The sequence below is a fragment of the Periophthalmus magnuspinnatus genome, chromosome 7, assembly GCF_009829125.3.
Source record: "Periophthalmus magnuspinnatus isolate fPerMag1 chromosome 7, fPerMag1.2.pri, whole genome shotgun sequence".
Taxonomy (NCBI): Eukaryota; Metazoa; Chordata; class Actinopteri; order Gobiiformes; family Gobiidae; genus Periophthalmus; species Periophthalmus magnuspinnatus.
The window spans coordinates 30,945,169-30,970,201 of NC_047132.1; the positions used below are offsets into that span (position 1 = coordinate 30,945,169).

Consider the following 25,033-nt stretch of genomic DNA (forward strand, 5'->3'; position numbering starts at 1 on the left):
TTTTCAGAAATGTACAGTAAAAAGTACAGTTTAGGGTAATATGGGCCAAGAAAAATTGGTCTGAGGGCCGCGTTTGTCCCCCGGGCCACAGTTTGGGCATTGCTGGTGTAAACAATAAATCCATCTGAAATCACTTTTACAAAAAAAAAAGTATATAGTGCGATAAAATAATCAATCAAAACTACCCTTCCCTTGATGATAAATGCTTTCCACCTTCAAGACTCATCAAATCATTTTACAACGAAAAAACGACTCATCCATTCACACACACATTCATACACCAGTGTACGCAGACACTGGGGGCGTAGTGGGTTAAGTGTCTTGCCCAAGGACGCAACAACAGCATTCATCTGCGTCGAATACGAGATTCGAACCTCTAACCTTCAGGTCAGTGGACAAACGCTCGACCAAATGTCCTGCTACTGTCTGTGTGAATGGTCGTGTGTTATTTACTGTCGCCCCATGACTGATGAAATTAAAATCTTATTAAGAATATAGTCATTTCATTTAATAATTTATCCATTTAACCCTCATGACATTAGGAGTCGACGCACAGTGGTATTCATTAATAACTGCTGTACTATCTGACATATGCTGCAGCTGAATCCCTATTGAGGAAATGGGCTTGCTCCTTATTTGCTCTATGTAATAATTAATGTTGAAGGCAGAGCAAAGTAGATCCAAACATTTGAAGACGCATTAATATTCCCATTTGCTTTACGCATACATAATGAGCTCGGGCGCTTCTCTGTGCAAAAAGCCCTGATGTTGCGGCATTACTGAATAATGCAGTAGCTTACATTACAAATCTCTTCTTAACACAACAGTGAAATGAAAGCGGGGAAGAATAAAAGGCCTCAATCAGGGGGTCTGCTTGTATCAAACAACATATACAGTTAATTCGCATTAATCTAACCTCTAAGCTTCATTTTGAAACACTAAACCTGCCATCTGCTTGTCCAGGTCAGGGTCAGGAGTCTCAGCTGGACGGTCGGTGCTGTTCGGCGCCGTTGAATAGAGGCCAAGCCCTGAAACTGATTAACATTCTCTTCCAATCAGATTACAATACAAGCTAGAACCCCCGACCTTTCAACTTTGCATCCCTGTGTACCCCATTTCATTGAGAAACTGGGGGAGGTGGAGCGAGTTGCTTAAGTGCGTTCATACACAGCTGCTAAAGTAACTGCGTGTGTGTGTTTTTGTAATAAAATGGACCCGCTTAGCCGCAGGGAGGCCAGAGGAGAAAAATCTGTTAATGGAAGTAACGGAAGGCGACTTGTGAGGTAGAGGTCATCTTAAAAAGGCCCCTTTCCAACAGCCTGTCCACGCTTTTGAGAGAGCGGTCAGTGCTTGTGCCTTTTTGCCTAGCGCCAGGTGAAGAGTGGACAGGACAGCTGGAGGAGGTATAAAACGGCCACACATGAAGCTAAGAGGTGCGTAACTGTTTGCAGTGTGGGAGGTGGCGACGCGAGCACAATTTGTTGCAAAGTAGTAGCATAAATCAGAAGTTGAACCAAAGCAGCAGGAGTTGAAATGGACATGTTTTAGTTAATGGATAATGGAATAAAAGCTTCTCAATATATCACTATCCGTTCATTTCAGTTAGCGCCATTAGCAAATCGAAAAGTTTGAGGTCATATTTCAGTCTTAGGACGACCAGAATCCACTGACCCACAGCGCTCTACAAAAATTTGACCTTTTACCATTTACTTGTCAAAAAAAAAAAAATCCATTTGCTTTTTGCCCAAAATCGTACAGCTCTAAAGTAGAACGTCTGTTTGACCAACTATATAACCTGGTTTTCTATCGTAATGCTTCTTTTCAGCTTTCGGAGTAAATACTAGCTTTTATATTTAGGCCAAAATAGCTCCATGCTATCACTAACTTCAAATAAAGCAGCTTTAAAATTTGGCTAAGTGCATCTTTACAAGGCTTTTTCCTTTGCTGTGGTGGGTCCCAGACTTCCAGATGGCAAGAGCTTGTATTATTTATAAAAACCCGACTAGAATGAATGCGATCCTATGTGCACTTTTCTCCACTGACCCCCGTGTTCCTCTGCATTCTGCTCCCTTTGCACTTAAAACGAGCCGTAGACCACGTGTTTTGGTAGGGGGCTCCCATATGGCCTTCTCTGGATTGCACTGCAGCTCGGTACCGTCGTCTCTCCCCTCTCTGCTGGCTTGAGTCTAATATCTCTGACCTCCATTTTTTTTTTTTTTTTCCCATTCCACATCGCCTCGTCTCTGCTCCCTCCCCCCACTCCACTCGGCTCTGCGTGGCACTGTGCTATCAGATACATCAGTCCCTCTTGAGTTCCTGTCTCATCTACAGCATCAAATATCCATCATCAGGAAGCAAACAGCAGCAATAACCTTGTTCCCCACTGCCCTCCGTGTCTTGGGATCCAGCTTCGGAAACAAGGTCCGGAACTAAGATGTCAGCGGATGTCAGACCGTCACAATGGTGTAATAAAGGCAATGTTTAGTTGTTGTTTTTTCTGTATTTTGAACAGGGTGTCCGTGAAAAAGATATGTATAAATAAAAATAAATAACTATAATTTTCACCATGTTGTCAGATGTCAAATGTTGTAATGTATTTTTACAAAGAGTAAAGTTCAGGTACAGGCACTTGACACTGAAAGAAGAATTGTAGAGCGTTGAACAGAAGGGTGCCGGTTAAATCCCATTATCCCATCAACTATAATGGGTTATGTCCTTGAGCAAGACACTTTGTCCTACAGTTAGTATGCATACATATTGTTTTGTGTGACCATGGAGGTAAAACAAGCGCACAAACACACTTGGTTTTCCTGCTGGTGCCCAGAGACAGGACTAAACATGGGGAATCAGCGTTTTAGTTTTATGCAGCTAAAACCTGGAAATTCTTCCTGAAGATGCGAGACAGGCCTCTACTTTGACAATGTTTAAATCCAGGCTCAAAACGGTTCTGTTTAGCTGTGCATACGACTGAAAGGTTTTTATTCTGCACTCTTCTGTTTTAATGGTAATTTTATGATGATTATTTGTTTTGATTTGTGTGATTTTAAATGCCTTTCTTATTCTGTAAAACACTTTGCATTACCTTGTGTATGAATTTTGGTGTATAAATAAACTTGCTTTGCCTAATGCAACCAACCAAATAATGTAACAGAAGGAGGTGATCAAAATATGATGTGCCTGTCTGTACGTTTAACCTCTCTTAGATTCATCAATCCATCCAGTTAAAAGAAGCTCAACAAGACTAACGGTTGTAGGGGTGACTTTGGAGCAGAATTCCATATTTGGAATTCCAACCATGAGCCAATCCAGAGCAATGCTGTTGAAGGTAACGCCCCTTTCCGCCTGCACCACTGGTTTAGCAGGGAACGGGCGCTTAGCAACGCTGTCTATCAAACTTGTGACCTTCAGGAAAGAAGTCACCGGATTTATCTGTTATTAATGTTCATATCTTGATTTATGGACAAAACTGTGAAATAAAAACACCAGGATCATGTAGCACCGGGTTAATACGAGTCGATGGAGCTGGAAGCGTGGCCATGCTCACTTCTTATTTGGAAAGCGGCGACTAGCAGGTTAGCAATGTCCATTTATATATACAGTCTATGCCCCAGACACTTCCTCCAGGTGGGACTCCAAGGCTTTCCCAGGCCAGCGCTTCCAGTGGGCAAAAATACACAAACCGACAGTCTTGCAATGTAGAAATACTTCCCTATCAGACAAAACTGCAGAAGTTCATCAAGACAAAACTTTCTCAACTATACGTGTCTCAAGGTCACATCATCTCATGTTAAAATCGCAGTCGTCCCAGGATTAGCTGGAGGAAAAAATGACTCACAGATGTGGTGCAACGCTACCCCCCCCCCCCCCCCCCCCCCCCTCTCTCTCTCCAATAAAGCACAGAGCAGAGAATGATGATGCTCCGGGGCCTCTCGCTACAGTCGGAGTCGCCAACGTGGGCGAAAGAGGATCCGCTTTTATCTTTCCATCCGCTGCGAGCAAATCGTCATTCTGTTCTGTCTATACCAGCCTCCATTAGCCCGGAGAACACCGACTCAAGGTCACACGTTTGAGCACACAATTAAAAGTGCGGCGCGGGGCTGTCTGATGCACTGTGATTGTGAATAAAGCCGAATTAGAGATTTTCAGGTCACCGGGACAACTGAGGAAACGCCTGTGTTTACATCCATTAGGCAAAGTGAATGGGGCGGGCATTGATTTATTTTATTTTTTTTCCAAAGCAGCATGTCTATATTGATCTGGTATGAAAACACTCACTGGTGCCATTAGCCAGTGGAGAAGGAGGCAGCTATTGTGCGAATGACAAGAGTCTTTGTTCAAACACATCAACCCTGATGTTCTGCTTTTATGATGGTTTGGTCTAATTTGATGGATGGACCAGGTTTAGTTGAATCTTTGTCACCAATGGACGACAGCAGCTCATTAGTGAAGAGAAGTCGGTAGAGTGTCTGTCCACTGATCCAAAGGTTAGCGGTTCAAATCCCGCTCTTGACATATACAAAAAAAAAAATCACTGGTTGAGCGGTCAGATCCATTGACCCACAGGTTGGCGGTGCGATACCAGCTCCCACAGATGAATGCTGTGTACTGGTGTATAAATGTGTGTGTGAGTGAGAGAGTGGTTCCTTGATGTAAAAAGAAAAGCTTTGAGCGTCTTGAAGGTGGAAAAGCTCTATATAAAAATGCTATACAGTGGTCCCTTGCTATATCGCGGTTCACCTTTTCCGGTCCGATTTTTTTAGTGCAATTTGTCTTCTGCGTCCTGACTGACAATGGTCTACAGTCCCTTAGCCAATCAATCTCCGCCGTGCGTCTCCTGTACAGCGCAGAATGTGTTCGGCCAAATTTACATAAACGTTCCATCGACACTACAGTGGAGCGGCGCCAGGACGAAGAGGCATGGTTAGAGGAAACTGTGAAATTCGCGTGAGTCACTATTAATTGAGAGAGAAATGTGAGAAAATGTTATTGTCTGTCTGGGAAAAGTGTATAAAGTGTGTGGTGAGGGGTTTTACAGCTGCAAAACATATAGAATAACTGACTACTTCGCAGATTTTGCCTATTACGGGTTATTTTTAGAACGTATCCCCCTGCGATAAACCAGGGACCACTGTATATTAAGCCAAATTAACCTAATGTTTTATGTACAGTCTGAGCCTAAAATTAAATCTATTTGATATTGCATTTAAAGTTTGTCCGTCAGTAACGTTTTATCATATGTTTGTGTTCTTAAAGGTCCTGTATTACCCAAAATTAACTCTTGTCAGTTATTTTTCCTAAACACTGCTATAGTTCATACTGTACTGAGGTCATGTGACGATAAGGACTCAGGTCACAGCTGTGAGACTCGTAGATATATGTCGAGACAAACACATGATGTTCCAATCTATCTAATAACAAACTAACTAAATAGGCCAAGAACGACTGATAGGGATGATGCCATGACCTGTTCCCCAGACGACGTCCCGGAAAGATGCTCGTCACAGTCTGATTGGACGGTGCGACGTGCCAAGGCGCCCAGTCTAATCCATGGTAGTCTCCCAATATAGTTTGCGTATAAAACTCATTGTGTAGGTGTAAAAATTCAGTCTCTGCGTGGGAATGTCAACACGCACTGCTCGTACAAGTATTGCTTAAGTATCTGTATCTGTATTCCTCATTTAAGCAGAAACTAACGATAAGAAAAGGCTGTTTTGCGCGACATAACACAGATCAGAAAATAGCGTAATATGGGTCCTTCAAAACTGTGCTTTGCTAACACATATTTAAATTAACAAAAGAAAACTGGCCTTCTTGATTCTAGATTGTCACTGTTATCCAAGGCACGAGATTTCCCAGCTGTCTCCCCATCTACATCCCAACCCCCCACATCCCGCCCAGCACCAGTCCCGGGGTGATTTATCTTAGCATTGTTGTCAGCAGAAATAATACAGGACTTGACATATACACCCCTAAGCCCACTTGGCATCTTATTACGTTAGCTCGATGTGAGAAAAAGGTAGTAGCAGTAACCACCGATCACCTAGCGTAGCATCTACCCCCTCAACTTTGACCTTTAATAAGCACGGTAAAGCAGCTGTCCGTCTGGTGCGCTTTAATTTCTACTTCCTAGTCCTCCGCTAACCTTTAAACCCAATCCCATCACGGCGGACTCCACACCTCAGCGGCAGGTGCGTAATCCTCAAAGCTGATGAATGAATGTCCTGATTTTAATCGAGACTCGTGTGTTGGGGAAAAGCTGCTTGGTGCAAATGTGGCGTGCAAAGTAATCACGTTTAGCATTTCAATAGCTCTCTTATTGCTGTAATAATGCATGCGTCCGTCTGTATTATAGAATGTACATATAGATGGACGTAGCTAACCTGCTAGCTGCCACGTTTCAAATAGGAAGTGATCATGGGTGCGTTTCTGGCTGCAGTTCACTTTACATTGAAAAAGTGTGGCCCCCCCTCTCTGTAACTGCTGCTGTCAGACGCGTCATTTTGGTCTTAAATGTTCGTATTAACCCGCTCTACATGATCCTGGTGTTTTTATTTCACTTTTGCGTCCGTAAATCAAGATATAAACATTAATAACAGACAAATCAGGCACATTCTTTCTCCTAATATGGAACTCGGCTCCAAATTGGCCCCTATAACCGCACTTAATTCACTTCTGACCATGACACTGGTATTGAAACTTTTGAAGGATTAGATATCGGTTCAGTCGATATCGGTTTAGTCCATATCCTATTTCGGTCTATAAATTGGTGTAATAAGACAATTCGACTATATTGACCCCAAACACCTTGTAATATGCTTCAGGGTTGTTCCGTAGCAACTTTAAATGTTAAATAAGAAACACAAAACACCTTTGGATCATTTTAGTTTTTTACCATGAAGCATTTGTTTAAAAGGAAATAGTGCCCTAGTATCGGTTGGTATCGGCAAATGGCAAATACTAAAAGCATCGGTATTGGAACAGAAAAAGCTCAATAGATGCATCCCTACTCACAGACTATATAAAATTAAAGTCTAATTTTGCATTTCTCCAAAGTAGCTGATATTTTTGGCACGCCTCCACCCCATTAACATGCTTCTGTCCCAGTAAGATTACACAGCATTTATCAGTCCTTGCAGGCTTGTACTGGGTCCCATACAGCGCAGACAACTATATCCAATGAGCGCATCTCTCTCATGGCTCCAGATTTAATTTAATGAAGTCATGGCTGTTAGTGTAACTGGCTCTTATGGAGGTTTAATCCTGTAGACAGAGCCAGAGCAGTGTCTTATCATCGCCGGGGGTAACATGGAGTATTTGGCAGAAAATACGAGTACATGTGCTGGGAGCTGTATGGCAGGAACAGAACTGAAAGCTGGTGGCCAAAGTGGAGAGGAGAGGAGAGATGGTGCAGAGTCTGTAAAAGTAATTGAGTGAGAAAATGGCTTTGGAAACGGCTATATCACTATAATCTAACAATACGTTGATCTGGTATTTATCTCGTTTCAAATCATTTTCTCCCATTTTGAAATTATACACTGTAATAATTCTGTTGTACAGTTGTCCCTCGCGATATTTACATAAACGTTGGATCGCGGTGTGACTCTGAAGTGCTGTACGTTTGCAATTTGTTTTCTCCCCGACAAAACCCACAATGTCGATGAAACGTTCTGCACCGACAAAGGCGCCGACGAAGGTTTGAACTTTGAGAGAGTTTAAACGAGAGAGAAATGTGAGAAAATGTTAACGCCTGTGTGAGAAAAGTGTATAAAGTGTGTGGTGAGGGGTTTTACAGACAAAAACAGAGAATAATTGTAAAAAATAAAGCTGATACTTCGCGGATTTCAGCTATTGCGGGTTATTTTTTAGAACGTAACCCTTGTAATAAACGAGGGACCACTGTTTGACTGAAAAAAACGATCCGAAGGCGTTTTTGTCAGGACAGCTGTAGACAAAAATGGGGAGAGAAAGAGTAAAAACAGAAGAAGCTGAGAAGTAAACCCATGTCTCTAAAGGTGGTATCAACACCAGTCAGCTTCAAATATTTCTTCTAATTTAACCAAAGAAAATATACACACATACTAGACCAGCCAGCGCATGGTTACGTCTGTCAAGTTTATTCTTTCTCCCTTTTCTCTATCAATGGCGCCATTCTCTGCATCCTCACTGCCCATTCCTTCCCCATTGGCCTTTCGCTCAGGCTAATTTGAAAACGCACAAGACAAAAGAGTCTTTCAGTGCATGTCGCCGTGGTCACAATGCCAGCCCCGGTGCCCAGACATGTGCCCTGTCCTGGCTGCTCCTCCCTGCACCGCCAGAGGGCCATTAGACCGGCGTCATTATCGTCCGACGCAAAGCTATTCTCACTCAAGCGTCTCTATCAGGCCAATTACAGCGGCAACACTGAAGTGGAGCTGTGTCAGCACTTTTACAGATAAGGACGGCAAACAGGCCACAGTGCGATGCGAGTTAATGGTGTTATATTTCACGAGGAAGAACTACAAGGCAGATGGAGATAATTTATAGCGTATTATGTCGAAGTCAACACAGGACCAAACCAGATTCACTTGGATGTAACCAGGACTAAATGAAGCAGTCCTGGTTACATCCAACGGGGAATCAATCCAAGCCATTGCGATTTGGAATCTCATTTTCAGAGGAATAGGCTTTGCGCACCGTAGCATGCTAGTTAGCTCACTGCGTTTCAAAGCTAACAGTCACTTTTATTAAAATAGGAAAACATAACATTCAAATTCATTAAAATAAAGACTACTGGGTTAATTTTATATGTTGAATACTTCAGTTTGTGGTGTTGTTTTAATGTTTACTATGCCTCAAAATTAGCATTAGCGTTAGCATTAAGACACAAACGTCTCTTTCTAAACACATAAGTGTCCTCTGGTGAAGTATTCATTTGATCTGTGTAGTGTTTAACATGTCTAATCTTTAAATATGTTTTCATTTTAGCGTGACTCTGCAGCTCATAGAGATAAAACTGGACAGGAAGTAGTGACGCTAACAGTGAGGATGGGAAGGAAGTCTATCATAAATGTTTTTAGTGGTAGGGAAAACAAAGCAGGCACAGAGAGAACATGCAAATTAAGTTTTACTCTTTTTTACAAACACAAATAGAGATGCACCAATTTATCTTTTTTCTATTGCGATACTGATGTCGATACTTTCGCTTTAAGTAAATGCCGATAGAGTCTGAAAATATAACTTATTTCCTTTAAATGCAAACATCTAAAGGGTATAAAAAAATTATGTTTTGGTTTTGCAACTGTTATTTGTTATCTAAATTTAAAGTGATTACACATCAGGTTTGAACATTGGCCAGTAAATAGTCTTATTACATCAGTTTTTAGATCAAAACCTATAAAATCTATCTATTTCTATATAACTGAACCGATATTTGATCCATTAAACGATATATAGACACCGAGTATCACATCAGTTCTGATCACAAATGAGTAATAACCATATTGTTCATCCCATCGGTTCCATATTAACTCAGTTTTAAAACTTCATAGTAAGACATCGTAAGAATTTCGCAGCAATTTCACTCTAGCTTCTGTCCCAAATCTCCGTACATACCACACAGCTGACATCTGTCTCGTGCGAAGGAAATGCGGATCCCTGCAGACATACTTTACGCACTAATCCAGGCAATTTTCCTGCTTTTCTGCCGCTATAATGAAGCTGAAACAACCCACAGCAAATCAGTGGACTCAGCTGAAGTAAATCATGTATGTATAAACGTGAAGAATGTAAAGACCCCCGGGTTTATCTCCTGCTGTGTGAGAGCATTATAGAAACGATAAATAGGTCACGTGACAGACCGCAGTCAATGGGCTTTAACATCGTAACAACTCTGAGCTACTTTTCGTGTTACTACAATGGGACGGTTGTGTTGAGTGGTGCCTTAAGGTTGACGTATTGTGTTTGTGTCACTCTGTAGTTATAATTTCTAACACTCGTAGATAGTTATGTTATAATTTGGACATTTTAAGTCACAATAATCATCTAAAACGACTTACGGAAGTGTTAGAAAACCGTGGTGCCCAACGTCGCTGTAAACGTCACCACAACAGCTGAAGAACGGCACCGGATGTTTAAAATTTGTACCAAAATGACTACGTGATGGTGCCAAATCCTGGGCGTATCGATTAAAAAAGTAATAATTTAAGTAAAAATTGTGGGCGTGTGTACGTGGCGGTGAAAACGGGGGTTGATCGGCAAAATGGCGCCTTGAAAATAAACGATTAAAGCTTGCACAAACGTGAATCACTCCAAATACAACTTCGAGAGGGTCAATGAGAAAGAAACTATTATAACATAAAAATAAAATAAAACGCTCTGCAAAGTCCATTTTCGATAACAGGTCTAAAATCTTAAAAAAATTCCACAACTTCAAACATATTCATTATTATTCCGGTCTGCACTTGGCTGCAGAGAAGACGGTGGTTGGATCAAAGCCGTTTCAGGTGAAAGGCTGGCTCCGACGCTCCTCGTCTCTCTCGTCTCTTTTGATCCATCTCCCCGTGGGCCGTGCATCCGGTGGGTTTTCTGTCTTGTCTTGTATAATGAGGTTATGTGCGCGGCATACAGTAATGACACCAATTAAAGGGGTCGTGCTTTGTGTTAAATAGGTCATAGACGATAAAGGAGTGCATTATGATTGTAATGAGATATTGTATGGAGGACTTACTTGGTCGTTTGTGAGAGGTTAAGTGTGAGGTACAATACGAAAGAAAGTCAGAGGTAAATGGGCCGTTTTCAGGGCAAGTTCAAATTCCCAACAGTTTGAAGAGATATCAGAGCTGTGAAATGTACCAAGCTTTAAACAAGACTTAGATTCAGTCATTTCTAATTGTTAAAGCAGCCATATTGTGCTTGTGTCTGCTCTATATTCATGACATAATAATTTGCACACTTTAAATCTGAAAAAAAATAAATAAACAAAACAATAAAATAAAATAAAAATAAAAAAAATAAAATACATATTAATCTAAAATTACTTAATAAAAAAAACAATTCCGCTGACTTGCATGTTAGAAAACTGCAGTGTCCAATGGGAGCTGACGTCGCCATAAACGTCATAACAACAAAGAGCTGTGTAGCTGTCGGCGCCCCCTATGGATAGCTGCAGTTCACACTAGAGAGAAGCTTTTTTTTTTTTTCATTTGTACCAAACTGGCTACAAGACGCTGCAGAATCCTACGCGTATCGTCGCAAAATAAAATAAAATTGGAGAGCAAAGTGCGAACGTAAAACAGGAGTTCATTGGCAAAATGGCGTCTTGAAAATAAGCGTTTAAAGATTGCTCAAACATGCACGAATCACTCCAAATATAACTTTGAGAGGATAAATGAGAGTGAAACTATAACCTTGTTAAAAGCTCTGAAAAGTCCATTTTGGATAATAAATCTGCTTTAATGGTATGCTTGGGTCTTTTAATTAAGAGGTCTACCGCTAATCCTCTCTTGGTAAAAGCAGTTTGGAGCAGGATTTCAGATTTTGGAGAATAAAACTGTACTATTCTTGCGTAAATTTGAAAAAAAAAATCAAAGTTGTTATTGTTTAGGTTCAGGAAATTAAAATTGAAAGAGAAATTTAAACTCAAAATCACAGTTGAGGATAAAACAGACATATATCCCTCTTATGACATTTGAAACACTTTCTGGCTATAGACACATGTGGCGTACGGCGCTCACCTCTCTGATGTCCTGCGAGATGGTGTTGAGTCGTTCGTTCTCAGACTGCGTGTTGGCGAGGAGGTTGCGGGTTTGACGGAGCTCGTTCTGCAGTTCCAGGACCCTCTGCTCGTAGTAGGCCTCTTTACAGGCGGACTCCAGGATCAGGGACTCCTCGCGGCTCTCGCCATCCGCCGCCACCTTCCTGTGGTTGGAGTGGGCTTGTCCGAACGCCTGGGGGCAAAGAAGACGGAGGTAAATCATGAGGCAAAATGCAGTTTATGAAGTACAGGTTTAAAGGGGCTCTAGGGTTTTAGGTGTCCGAGTAGAGATGCTGATATTTAGACTATTTTTTAGGCAGCAGGTCGACCAAAACACACACAAAGCTTTAAATTAACACTTTAATACAAAGAGAAAGCTGCACTAAACATGACTACACAGTTCTTTTATAAGTTTGTAGTAATAAAATGGGCTTGGGGGGAGTTCGTAGTAAATGTACATGAACTCATTTGGGGAAAAAAAAGAAAATCGGCCAACATATCAGCCCAAAAATATCACAACCATGACAAAACCCATATCGTTCGATCTCTAGTCTGAAATCTATTGTTTTGCCAAGAATGTTCAGAAATGATTAATTTTTTTGGCAATTAAAACTAGATAAAATGAAAGCGTTTAAAACCATACTGCGGTAATGGACGATCCAGCAAAAAAACTGAAGCGTGTACCTTTAAGAACATTCTAATATCTATGTCAGGTAAAGTATGGCCTGGCTATAGCAGTTCAGTTCAGTTCAGTTCAGTTCAACATGAGAAATCAGTCCCTTTGTGGTAGACTGTGAAACGCTCCATCTGGAAAGAATCATCTCATACTCCCAAATGTGTTCCAGATTTTCTGTTAGCGGGAGCAATTCCTCGCGAGCGCAAACGCAGTGAGGAGCAGTTTTTTTTTTGTTCTGTTTGGTCTTGGACGGGGTGTAAATAATGAATTCAAAGACATTTTAGGCCAAGTTCACTTCAGCTTTCCGTGACACAGTGTACCAGACTATTGTTCTGTTCCTAAGAGTCACGGAATTTTGAATTAGGTCAGTCGCTATTTAGTTGTTTTAAGATCTCACAAAACCAAACAACAAAAGTACAGCCATTTTCAGTGACGAGGTAAAGGTAAAGGTTTAAATAAGCACAATTTCAAACAGATTTTAACAGTGTAAGAGCATTTAGAGTGTATGGGAATCGAGGCTTCCCGGTCTCAAAGTTACCACATCTGTGATTACAGACTTCAGGCCCGATCCTCAAACCACAGTGTGTTTAGAGAGAAGCTCAGAGTCCTGTTTATGTGGGTAAAATCACCTCAGGATGTTCTCAAGCTCTCTCTCTCCCTCTCGCTCTTTCCTCCCTCCCCCTCTCTCACCTTTCGCTCCCCTCTTCCACTCACTCTTCCCTCTCTCCCCCTCTCATGCTCACCCCTCTCTTCACCGTCTTCCTCGTCACCCTCTTACTCCCCTCTTTCACAATCGCTCACCCCTCTCTTTCCCTTGTTTCCCCTCTCGCTTCTCTCTTTCACTCTTGCTCCGCTCTTTCCATCTCTCTTTCCCCCTCACTCCCAGTCTCCCTCTCTCTGCTCTTTCATTCTGTCTCTCCCCCCTCCTTTCTCTCATCGCTCCCTCTCTGATTCCCCTCTCATCCTATTTCTCCTGTCTCTCCCTCTCTAACTCCTCTTTCGCCCTCCATCTCTCCCTCTTTCTCTCCTTCTCCTTCACTCCCCTCTGTCTCTCTTTCTCTCCCCTCTTTTCCTCCATCTCCGTCTCTCCCATCTTTCACAAAGAGGGACAGAAAGTGAGTTTCTGTCCCTCTTTCTGTCCCATTTTCACTCTCACTTTGTCTCCCAATTTCCGTCTCTTTCTCCCCTTTCACTCTCTCCCTGTCCCCCTTTCACTCTTTTTCTCTCCCTCTGTCTCTCCCCTCCGTGTCTGTCCCTCTTTCTGCCCCCATTTCACACTCTCTCCCTCTTTCTCTCCCTTCTTCCCTCTCTTCCTGTCCCTCTTTCCCTCTCTCTCTCCCTCTGTCTCTCTCCCTTTCCCTCTCTCTTCCTGTCCCTCTGTACCTCTCTCTTCCTCTTCCTCTCCATCTCTCCCCCCTCTCTCCCTTTCCCTTTCTGTCCCTCTCTCTTCCTCTCCTTCTCCATCTCTCCCCCCTCTGTCTCTCTCCCTTTCCCTCTCTCTCCCTCTCCGTCTCTCCCTTTCCCTCTCTCTTCCTGTCCCTCTTTCCCTCCCTCTCCGTCTCTCCCCCCTCTCCGTCTCTCTTCCTCTCCATCTCCGTCTCTCCCTTTCCCTCTCTGTCCCTCTTTCCCTCTCTCTCCTGTCTCTCTGACCCGCTAACCCTTTCTAACCGCACGTGACTGGCAGCTGCCGGATTTTCCTCCGGTTTCACTGCATATTGTAATAATCCCAGTAATTCCTTTAGAGGAACAGAATCTGGAAATTCGTACAAGTCCGACTGACCTAGTTTGCGAGGACTTAACGTGAAAGTGTAAAACCAATTTGTGACAGGTTAGAGCGGGGCAAACTGGAGCCGGGTCTCGTGCCACTGCAGCCGAGAAAAATGGAGCGTTTTACTGCTGATGCAAGATAAAAACGATATAAATAAAACAAAGTCAAAATCAAAATATAGGCCGTGAACGGGAAGGCTGTCACGATTCAACAGAAACGACAGGGAAACCAAATTTAAAGTGAAAGTAAAAAGACAGTTTTGATGAAGCATTGTCTGAGTAAACGACAGGATTAACCCAATCAAAAGGGAAATCCCATCGCTCTAATCTCACTGGATGGTGGTATTGGAAGCAGAGCAATCAATCTGTGTAGATAGAGTGGACCCTTTGCCAAAATCTTCGACCTCAGGCCTCTAATCTGCGGTGCCCTTCTGAGGAGTGGCTTTTAAGGGCGGTCAAACGGAGGACGGACGTGTTCAAGCCTATAATCTGGCAACGAGCCTCTGTCCAAAGCTGTAATTCAGTTTAAACCGTATGTTTCTGTCCCCACGTGAATTGGAAATATATTAATCTGGAAATTGGGATGAGCCAATAGTACAGCGTTAAGGATCTGCTGAAACTGATTTCAGACAGGATGAAACTGTATGAATAATTTTACGAGCAATTTGATAAAGTACATTTTAGATAATCAAATGTGTCTAAATCAGTATTCTTCATTTGTACTGTTCTGTTTCTCTGTAAAAACCTGCACATAATGATTTTTTACATTGGTTTGGACTGGAAGAACCATCACGTACTGGACATGGGGAAATTTTATTGTATTTAACCGCTAATGTTAACCTTGTCTTATAATGTAACTGTAATGAAATGTGTATGTTTAACGCGTGTTCACAGGAAGTAGCAGTAACTAAATCTGGTACAAATCATCTTTTCTTTCGTAAGATTAATGAATTTGTATACGGTCCCTGACAAATAAATAAATAAAGATCTCAGCTGATACCAGTGCCGAGACTGAAAACAGCATTTATTTGCTTAAAACTAAAATAAAATACGACAAAACTGATCCAGATGTGTTATGTAGCTGTTGTTTATCTCTCAAGAAACAACTTTGAACAACTTATGAGGCTTTCTGGGCCAACTACGCCTCGTAAATACATCTTAATCTTTACATTTACAGGTCCAACCAGGAGAGCGGCTGAACTGTTACCTGGAAACTCGCATCTGATCCAGAAAATGTCTCCGTATCGAGGCTGATCTGATCCCAGAATTGAACTGGTGCATCCCTAGTTATAAACCTTTTCAAAGCAGTGTTTCGAGGAATTCACTAGAAAAAAAAACAGACTTGCTTTGTTCAAGGATTCTCTTGCGTTTCTACATTTACAAAACAGTCACGGCTTTGGCTATCCCGAGGCACACCGCAGTCTGATCAAAGCAGAACGGCCGTGATCAAACGCGTCACGTGATCACAGACTCGCTAATGATTCACTTCATCTTTAACAATACAGAACAATGACTTTTTCAGCGTGAGTGAATACAGTTAACACAGCCATAATCGTGTGGTACTGTCCAAATAACACGCAACGATCCTATTTTTATAACTGAATCTATTATTACCCACAAGACACGGGAGTTTTCAAAGCACCAGAGGCCGCGATAATGGGAAAACGTGCATCCTGTTGCATCCCGGTTGCTAAGGACGATATTAGCGCCCAAACAAAGCTCTGGTCTCTCTGGGGATCGTGGGTAATTTAAAAAAAAACACAACCTGCTGTCACTGCATTCACATGTCACTAGTTTTTACATGTTGCTACGACGACACTGTCACGGGTATCAGGGTCTATCATTAAAACGGCAGCGTCTGTGGTTAAGTACAAGTCGAGACACGAGCTAGCTATCGGTTTGGGATCTAATCTCTCCAGACAACAGGTTTCAAAGTCCGCTGATTACAGAGCGCGACTCAAAGGTCCGACGACACCTAATTTAGGAATAAAGAGTTCTGTGTGCGTGAGAGAAACCAAAACAGCTGACCTACCCCAGCGCAATAAACGGGTTAGAACAGAACGCTGGTTAAATCGGTCTCTGTCGCTGGTTAGTTTGAAATATAGACGTGCGACGGTTCAAAAACACGAGTCGTTTTTCCAAATCATAAATACAGAGAGCTCGGGTCCTGTCACATGATCATTAGGCCTGTTACGGTTTCATTACAGTGTTAAGTTGTTATTGGAATATCTGCATTTCCAATATATGTGGGAACATGTGACGAGCAAATCAGATTTACAGAACATTTAAGTTAGCCAGCCCTTAAGTTAGCCAGCCCTTAAGTTAGCCAGCCCTTAAGTTAGCCAGCCCTCAAGTTAGCCAGCCCTCAAGTTAGCCAGCCCTCAAGTTAGCCAGCCCTCAAGTTAGCCAGCCCTCAAGTTAGCCTGCCCTCAAGTTAGCCTGCCCTCAAGTTAGCCTGCCCTCAAGTTAGCCTGCCCTCAAGTTAGCCTGCCCTCAAGTTAGCCTGCCCTCAAGTTAGCCTGCCCTCAAGTTAGCCTGCCCTCAAGTTAGCCTGCCCTCAAGTTAGCCTGCCCTCAAGTTAGCCTGCCCTCAAGTTAGCCTGCCCTCAAGTTAGCCTGCCCTCAAGTTAGCCTGCCCTCAAGTTAGCCAGCCCTCAAGTTAGCCAGCCCTCAAGTTAGCCAGCCCTCAAGTTAGCCTGCCCTCAAGTTAGCCAGCCCTCAAGTTAGCCAGCCCTCAAGTTAGCCAGCCCTCAAGTTAGCCAGCCCTCAAGTTAGCCAGCCCTTAAGTTAGTCTCTTCTCTTCATGAAGGGAAAAAAAAAACTATAGACTGTGTAAAGAAGTCGACTAAGCGAGTGTGACGCCACCCACAGCGTTCAGCTCTAGTCAAAGGAAGCTCATCGAGGCTAGCAGTTATAGCGGCTAATTTGGAGCCGAGTTCCTTATCTGGAATTCTGACTGCGAGTATCATAGCAACCAAAGAGCCAATCTGAAGCGAGGCTGTTAAAGGGCATTACCTTTAACAGCCTGCACCGCTGGTTTAGCAGGGAGTGGGCCCTTAGCAACGCTGTCAATCAAACCCGTTGCTAACGCTAGCCAGAGCGACCTCAGGGAAAGAAGATGCCTGATTTGTCTGTTATTAATGTTCAGATCTTGATTTACAGACACAATAGCGAAACATAAAAACACCGGGATCATGTAGAGGGTTAATATGAACATTTTAAGAGCAAATGAAGAGTCTGACAGCAGCAGTTACAGAGAATATTTTTCAATGTAAAGTGAATTGGAGCCAGAATGGATGGCGCTTACTCATGTTAGTTAGCTCTGTCCATTTATCTGTGTCAGTCTGTGGTCAAAAGATATAATTTGTGCAATATTGAAACTAAAACATAAGAAATATATACATTTCATTTTAAATATTGAAACTAAAACATAAGAAATATATACATTTCATTTTAAATTTCTTTGAGTCTTTTCCTTGACTTCAGAGCAAACAGGAAACGCCTCCATGTTGAGTGTCTTGTGTGGGCTGATGTTAAGGTGATCGAGGTTTCCAGCTGCATATTTGTGCCATGATGTGCTGCTGTGTTTGTTACTCATACAAGGCTGGTCAGTGTTAGACCAGGCCACAAAGGCAACTGCAGAGGAGGAAGAGGAGGAAGAGAAGTGGAGCAGGAGGAGGACACAAGCGCGCAACAATTCACTAAACGGCGTCTATGTCCATGTGAATCTACGCTCACGTGTAGCGATTCTTGGCTCTAATAAACAAATGAGACGTCTTCCTTGAGCCTGGATTCGGATTTTTATTCATACACCAGTGGGCTGCTATATTTAGACGTTTACTATCATGTGACCGTAGCACACAGCCTCGACCTCCCGGGGCGTTAGGTTACGCTGCGTCCTGCAAACAGCCACTTCTCCTGCTATGAACGGCACATAGTTTGATGCTTTAAAAACTATGTCAGTATTATTAAAAGGTCCTATATTATACAAAACTGACTCGTGTGAGGTTTAAATCACGTTATAAAGCTGTTACCTCCTCAAAAACAGACCTGGAGTTGTGTTTTGCTTCATTCCCACATGTTTGAGTAACACTTTATTATTAGTCTGTAACATCTCCAAAGCTCAAAACGCTCTGTTCCACCTTGTGATGTCATGAAGAGGTAGTTTTCAAGTTAACAATTTCCTTTTATCGTTTGTTTAGTGGAGATTCGGCAATTCCAGGTCTGAAATCATCGTCTCACTCTTGATTCACTTTTATTCCCACAACGTTTCGGCCCCTCTGACCTCCCTCAGGTCTTCTGCGGCTGAGGAACGTCAGACGGACCGAAACGTGGTGAGAATAAAAGTGAATTAAGAGTGAGACAGTGCGCGGGAGTTTTCCTAACCTTTCAGACAGAGTGCTTCTCCTCTTACGCATCTGTCGCCCAGTCAGGTGTTCAGAGCCTACACAGAAACGACGTCTAAAATCATCCGAAAGATTCTAGTGAAGGTGTGTGGAGTTTAAAAACACAGTGGAGCACTTCCTGTATCGCCACTTGATGACATCACAAGGTGGAACGGAGTGTTTTCAGCCTAAATCTGCAGGGTTTGTGCGTTAAACATGTGTGAATGAAACAAAAACACAAATCCAGGTCTGTTTGTGACGAGGAAACGACATTATAACAGATCAGAAAACAGTAATATGGGCTCTTTAAAATCTTATAATATAATTTGAGATAAAATACCTTGTTCTACCTACTTTGTTCTTGCGGTTAATCACATTTCAATCAAACTAATCGTTTTAAATTGTCAGTAACAGTTAAGGACTTGTTAATCTTTGGAGCAGGGTTCAGACTTTGTAATAAACAGGACAATTTTTGAAAATGTTTAACACGTCTTGCTTCAAAATGTGTTATCGTGACAGTTGTACTCGTTTATGTTCACAAAACTAAGAAATAACCCAGATTTATGTCTTAATAAGAAAATATAAAATTGAAATTGGACTAAATACAGAACAATGGTGATGTTTTGTCATATATTTCCCAGCCGTTGTTTCTGAGACCGTCTGAGAATCCCTGTTGTTTTTGCCCCGGCCTGCTGCGTAACATTGTCCTGAGGAATGCACGTCACATGGATTTCTGCTTGTTTTGGCTAACGCGGTTTACACACGGAGCTGTTCCTGATTAGACGGGGCTATATTCAAGTCAATGCCACTCGCTGTAATGAGTAACACGAGAGATAATGATTATGAATGAGGAATTTGGACTGTAAAATACTGGAAATTATTGACAAAGGCCGAACTAAAGCGATCTCATGAGAGGTTAGGGCTGGTTCATTAAAGCCAGTCACAACATAAACTGAAGTAAAATCCATTTGAATGTAGTTATATTTTGTTAAGACTTGATAAACCCTTTAAACAAATTGATTCTTTGAGCTAGACCTTTGAAATATGGCATGTATTTGCTGATTATGTAGCAGTGACGGCTCATCCCACGCTCCCGGAACGAAATTTCCCGAACATTTTTCTCACAGACTTTCCGAAAAAATAAATAGATAAATAAAAGTTTGAAAGCTTACTTGGGGATAATCAGCTACATGGCTACAACTAATTATCACAAGACGTTTCTGAATCATTATATATAAAATGTTAGGAGAATCTTGCATTTTAAAAGGTCTTTTTGGATTTAACGTAGCTGGTTAGTCTCCGTGATGTCTTTGAACTATTTATATGTTAAAATGAATGAAAAAAATGTACTTCTGGAACCTGAGCAGGCGTCACAGTTGAGCTCCACAGCCCTGATACTAATGATTAAAAGTCTGTGTTGTTTATATTCAGGAACATTGAATAACATTTGGATTTGTTTTAAATAAATATCTTGATCCATCAGAACAAAAACCCATTGTGATTATGTGTCTTATCGGCCCTAAACTCACACAGTAAAACGCTTCAAACACGCTGGTACAGACTTTATTATTAGTTAAATCAGACCTATTCTGCTAGTATAGTTGTTTTCTTCTTTTTTCCCCTGTGAAGTTGTATTTGGTGTGATTTGTGCATGTTTGAACAATCTTTAATCGCTTATTTTCAAGATGCCATGTTGCCAATCAACCCCCGTTTCAACCTCCATGATACAGCGACATCAGCTCCAACTGGGCACTGCAGTTTTCTAGCTGACTTGTTTCTTTCTTTAAGTTGTTTTAGATGAATATTGTGATTTAAAATGTACAAATTATAACATAATGAGTGTCAGATTAGACTTGTAGAGTGACACAAGCACAATAGAGCTGCTTTAATATAATTTCCACTGACACTAGCCTGTTTTCCTTTCGACTCAATAGGGAAACATTTCATACTAGATGGTCATCTGGCAAACAAAGACACACAGTGACAGAAAAAAGTGTTAAAATCCATGTGAGGGAGGCTGAGATATTCGAGAGTTGCTACTTGGCACAGAGCCATATTGATTTTCAGTGCTGCACCGAGCTGCAGGCTTTTTTATTCCAGCTCTCGGACGATTTCACACTTTCCTCCACACTCGCTCGCTCACCTAATTCTGCAGAGTGCCCCTTGTGTGTCAGCCCCGCCCCTCGGCCCTGCGTGACTGCCCCGTACGTCGGCCCCGCATGTCGCACAGACACTACTATTTCAGGTTAACAGGAGACTGCTGAAAAGCCTGGTGGCTCTTTAAAAGCCAAAGGCTTAGAGGCTGAGCACAAAGAGAATATGACCCTGATGTGAAAAAAGCCCAAGTTCACAAGACAAACATTTTCCAAAAAGACAAAAACAGCTGCAGGTGTGTTCAGGCTGCGAGGGGGAGGTGAACAGGAGATAGAATCATACAGAAATAATATTATAATCAGGAATATTTGGACAGGGGACCAAAACTGCAAAGAAAAGAAACTGTAATATTGCTACAACGATTGTATTGCAGTATTTAGTTTTTCTTGCATCCTAAATCCTCAGGCTCTTGTGCAACACAAACTCGGGTTAATAATCAGAAGGAAGCACATGTTTCTGCTGGGCTCAGTGTATTGTTGGGGTGTAAAGAGCTAATCTCCAGCCGCTGCATATGTGTAATAGTTTTGATACGGTGCCTCCATATCTGTGCTTGGTTTAAGTCTTCTTTATCGCTCATATCACTGAGCTGCTCCAGCTTTGGTTTTTCCAACCTCGGTCATTTGCAATGCAAAGACGGCCTTATCAGAGGCGGCCTGTAGCTGCACTTTAGCCCAGAACAGAGGGCCTGTGTCTGCATGAGCTATGCCAGGTCCACGCGCATACCCCCAGGGGAGCAGACGTCATTATGGTCACATTGCCAATTAGAGTAGCACCGGTCAGCAGAGGTAACACAGGGGGGTGCCACCGGGGCAGATGGTACTATCAGAGCTACAGACTGAAGCCCTCCCCTTTTCTCTGCCGCTCAGCTCTGTGCAGACACTTTAAATCCATCTATCTGCACAAACACCGAGCCGCTCTCAGCTGCACTTGGACTGTTTGGACCTGAATCTAGTCCAGGTTTAGACCATGTTAAACCTCCTGCAGGTCCTGCAGGCTTGGTCCCATAAGAACTGTCCCTCAATCAATAGTTACATGTGTTTATATCACACACACATGCACACACATGCACACCCCCACACACACGTAAACACACACATGTAAACACACACATGTAAACACACGCACACACATGTAAACACATGCACACACATCACATACATGCACACACATGCACACACATCACATATTGTTGAAACATGGGGAGCAGCTGAGCCACAGCTGGGGCTCACTACAGCTGCACTGACCCAGAACACGTGAGATTCAATTCACAGAGAGTGAAGGTGGAAACACAGGAAGAAGAAAAGGGGGCTGGGATCCTGCTGCTGCTAAAGACATTTGTCTGTGGAGAGCTGCGCTAAACCGGCGTCTCTAATGACTTATGAGATAAATGTTGTGTATGAGACGGCTCCACTCTCAGGGTCGTTCAGGCGGGTCGTGGCATTGACCGGAGGATGGGGGGTGGGAGGCGAACATCATTCACGTCGACATGTTGGTTCTTGTGTCGTTTCTTTAACACAATCCCTCATCACTTCTGCTGCACGTGTGTCAAACAGCGACACCATAAACCCGGCCTGAGTGTTTCCCAGAGGGCTGTTCTGGTGTGCCCCTAATGATGGGGTCTGGTCTGGACGGGCCCTTCCTCCAACCAAACACTTTAATGACCTCCTGCACCACTCGCAGTAATTAAAGGCATTCTGGGACGGCGAGGGACTTTTTTTCAATCGACGAGGTTACATTTCAAGGTTAGCGTGAAGGTCTTTACACCTGAGACCCGGATAGCGAAGCGTAATTGGGCCGGGTCACCGCTACAAACCACAAATTCAACCCATTTTCCAAACCCAAAGATTTCCAAAGCGCACAATGAACGCCACACAAATGCAGGAAGCTCCATTCCCGTGTTCTCTGTGTTGGCGCTCATTTAAATTCCCAGCTCTTTAAACGCATCGGAGCAGCTGATTCTTCGCTATTCTTCCCTCTCAAAAGGAAGCGAGTTCGTTCCCACAGAAAAACCAACGCGGTGCCCCTCCTGTCATTTCTCAAGCACCCCTGTGAGGCTGGCATGTATCCAATTAAAATACCCTCCTCGTGCCCCAAGTTTTTCGCAACGTGGGCCCACTTTCTTCCATAGCCCACCATTCGATTAAACTATTTTGCCATTTATCCGTTTCTGAAGCCTGCCCGGGGGGGTTCAAAGAAGACAGTCTAGACTCACAATGGCGGCCTGCGGAGGGGGGAAGGGGGGGCGGAGTTCGGTGGCACTGTGCGATGATGGTGAGAGACACTGGATATGTTCTTTATTGTGTTGGCGGTGGTATATTTAAAAGGAAGGAGCTGCAGGGTGAAGGGACGAGCTTTAGAAAACGGTTTGCATGTTTGAATAGTTGGCCTATTAAAATGAGCAAAGGACCCCGTGATGGTTTGATTAATTCGGGGCTTTGCTTTGATGGGAGATTCAACACAGTTTCTGAAAGGTCTCTTGTTCTTACCTTTTGAGTCTTACAGTTTCAATATATTTCAGATAAGTTATTCTGGACAACTTTAAAGAGTCTATATTACATTGATTTATATTATAATGTTGTTTCCTCGTCACAAAAAGACCTGGAGTTGTGTTTTGTTTCATTTGCACATGTTTAACGCACAAACCCTGCACATTTAGGCTGGGTTTTCCACCTTTTTTCCACTTGTGATGTCATGTGGTAGTACAGGAAGTGCTCCACTGTGTTTTTAAACTCCATACACCTTCATTTCTAGAATAATTTGGATCATTTCAGCCCTGGAACTGCCAATCTACTACTGAACTAAAGGTAAAATGTAGCTGCTAATCTTGAAAACTACCACTTCATGACATCACAAGGTGGAACAGAGCATGTGTGAATGAAACAAAACACAACTCCAGGTCTGTTTTTGAGGAGGTAACAACATTATAACGCGACTCAAAGCTCACATGAGTCAATTTTGCGTAACATAGCACCTATAGCTGCTACCATATGCAAGAAACGTCATGTATGAATAAACAGCTTTGATTGAGGGCACGTGACTCTGGAGAGGGGGGTCGCAGCACCCACCATCTGTCCATTTATTACTGCCACAAGAAACTCTTTGTCACATATGCTAATATGTGCATCCTCCTTGGAACAGGATTATACAGCCTTAAAGGTCGTATATTACGCAAATTTGACTCATGTGAGCTTTAAGTCGTGTTCTAATGCTGTTACCTCCTCAAAAACAGACCTGGAGTTGTGTTTTGCTTCATTCACACATGTTTCGACATATAGACAGACTAATAAACCAGAATTACTCAGAGCTCAAAACGCTCTGTTCCACCTTGTGATGTCATGAAGTGGTAGTTTTCAAGTTAACAGCTCCTTTTACCTTTCAGCAGAGATTAGCAACTCCAGTTCCAGTTCCAGTGATCCAAATGATTCTAGCGAAGGTGTGTGGAGTTTAAAAACACAATGGAGCACTTCCTGTATCACCACACGATGACATCACAAGGTGGAACAGAGCGTTTTCTATATGAGAGAAGAACTCAGGGCTCTTTAAGTAACTAAATTTGCAAAAACTTCATTTGATACATTCCCTAGTCGAATGATTTTCAAAATAAAACTACAGCCATGCTATGAAATGTATTTTTGAAAAGCTCACGTTTCCTCTTGAAGATAATATTGATTTAAATGATTCATGAACCTGCTTCTCTCGGGCCGATAGTAACGCTTCCTGACAGTACTTCATATCCTTCCCGTCTGCTATAAATGCCTCAGCTGTAAACAGGATACTGACTGTATAAGACTGACTCCGGCACAATGGAAGGAAGTTTAAAGCGGGCGAGCTCTGTAAACACAAACATTAATTATCCCAAGTCATAAGCTGGGATCATATCAGGGCTTTGCTTGTCTTGTATGTGGACAGTTTGTACAGATAACATGGTGATTTATAGAGAAAATATGGGGCATGTATGCAGTATGGCAAAAGCCTTGAGAAAACGCTATGGGGTTTAATATAGAAATGAGGAAGGTACTTTAAACAAGCAATACTAGGGAAGCTGATTCACTGGTTTATGTAAGACACCACCAAGCCCACACAAACAAGGCCTCATAGTCAAAACTAATAGAAAACACGGTATATTAAAGGTCCTGTATGACACAAAATGGCGTCTTGTAAGTTTTAAGTCATGTTATAAAGCTGTTACCTCCTAGTTTTACCTTTAGTTCAGCAGAGATTGGCAATTCCAGAAGCTGAAATCATCTAATTGATTCTAAAAGTGAAGGTGTGTGGAGTTTAAAGCCCTAAATAAATGAAACAAAACAAAATTCCAGGTGTG

At 42.5% G+C, this 25,033-nt stretch overlaps 1 protein-coding gene across 1 annotated transcript in view; it reads right to left on the bottom strand.

The window, feature by feature from the left end:
- The window catches only part of LOC117374186 (protein bicaudal D homolog 2), a 57,973-nt gene that overhangs the window by 26,249 nt on the left and 6,691 nt on the right, over positions 1–25,033 (bottom strand). The window contains exon 2 of the mRNA XM_033970364.2: positions 11,712–11,924. Coding sequence (XP_033826255.1) covers positions 11,712–11,924 — 213 coding nt within the window. The remainder of the gene's footprint in view (positions 1–11,711; positions 11,925–25,033) is intronic.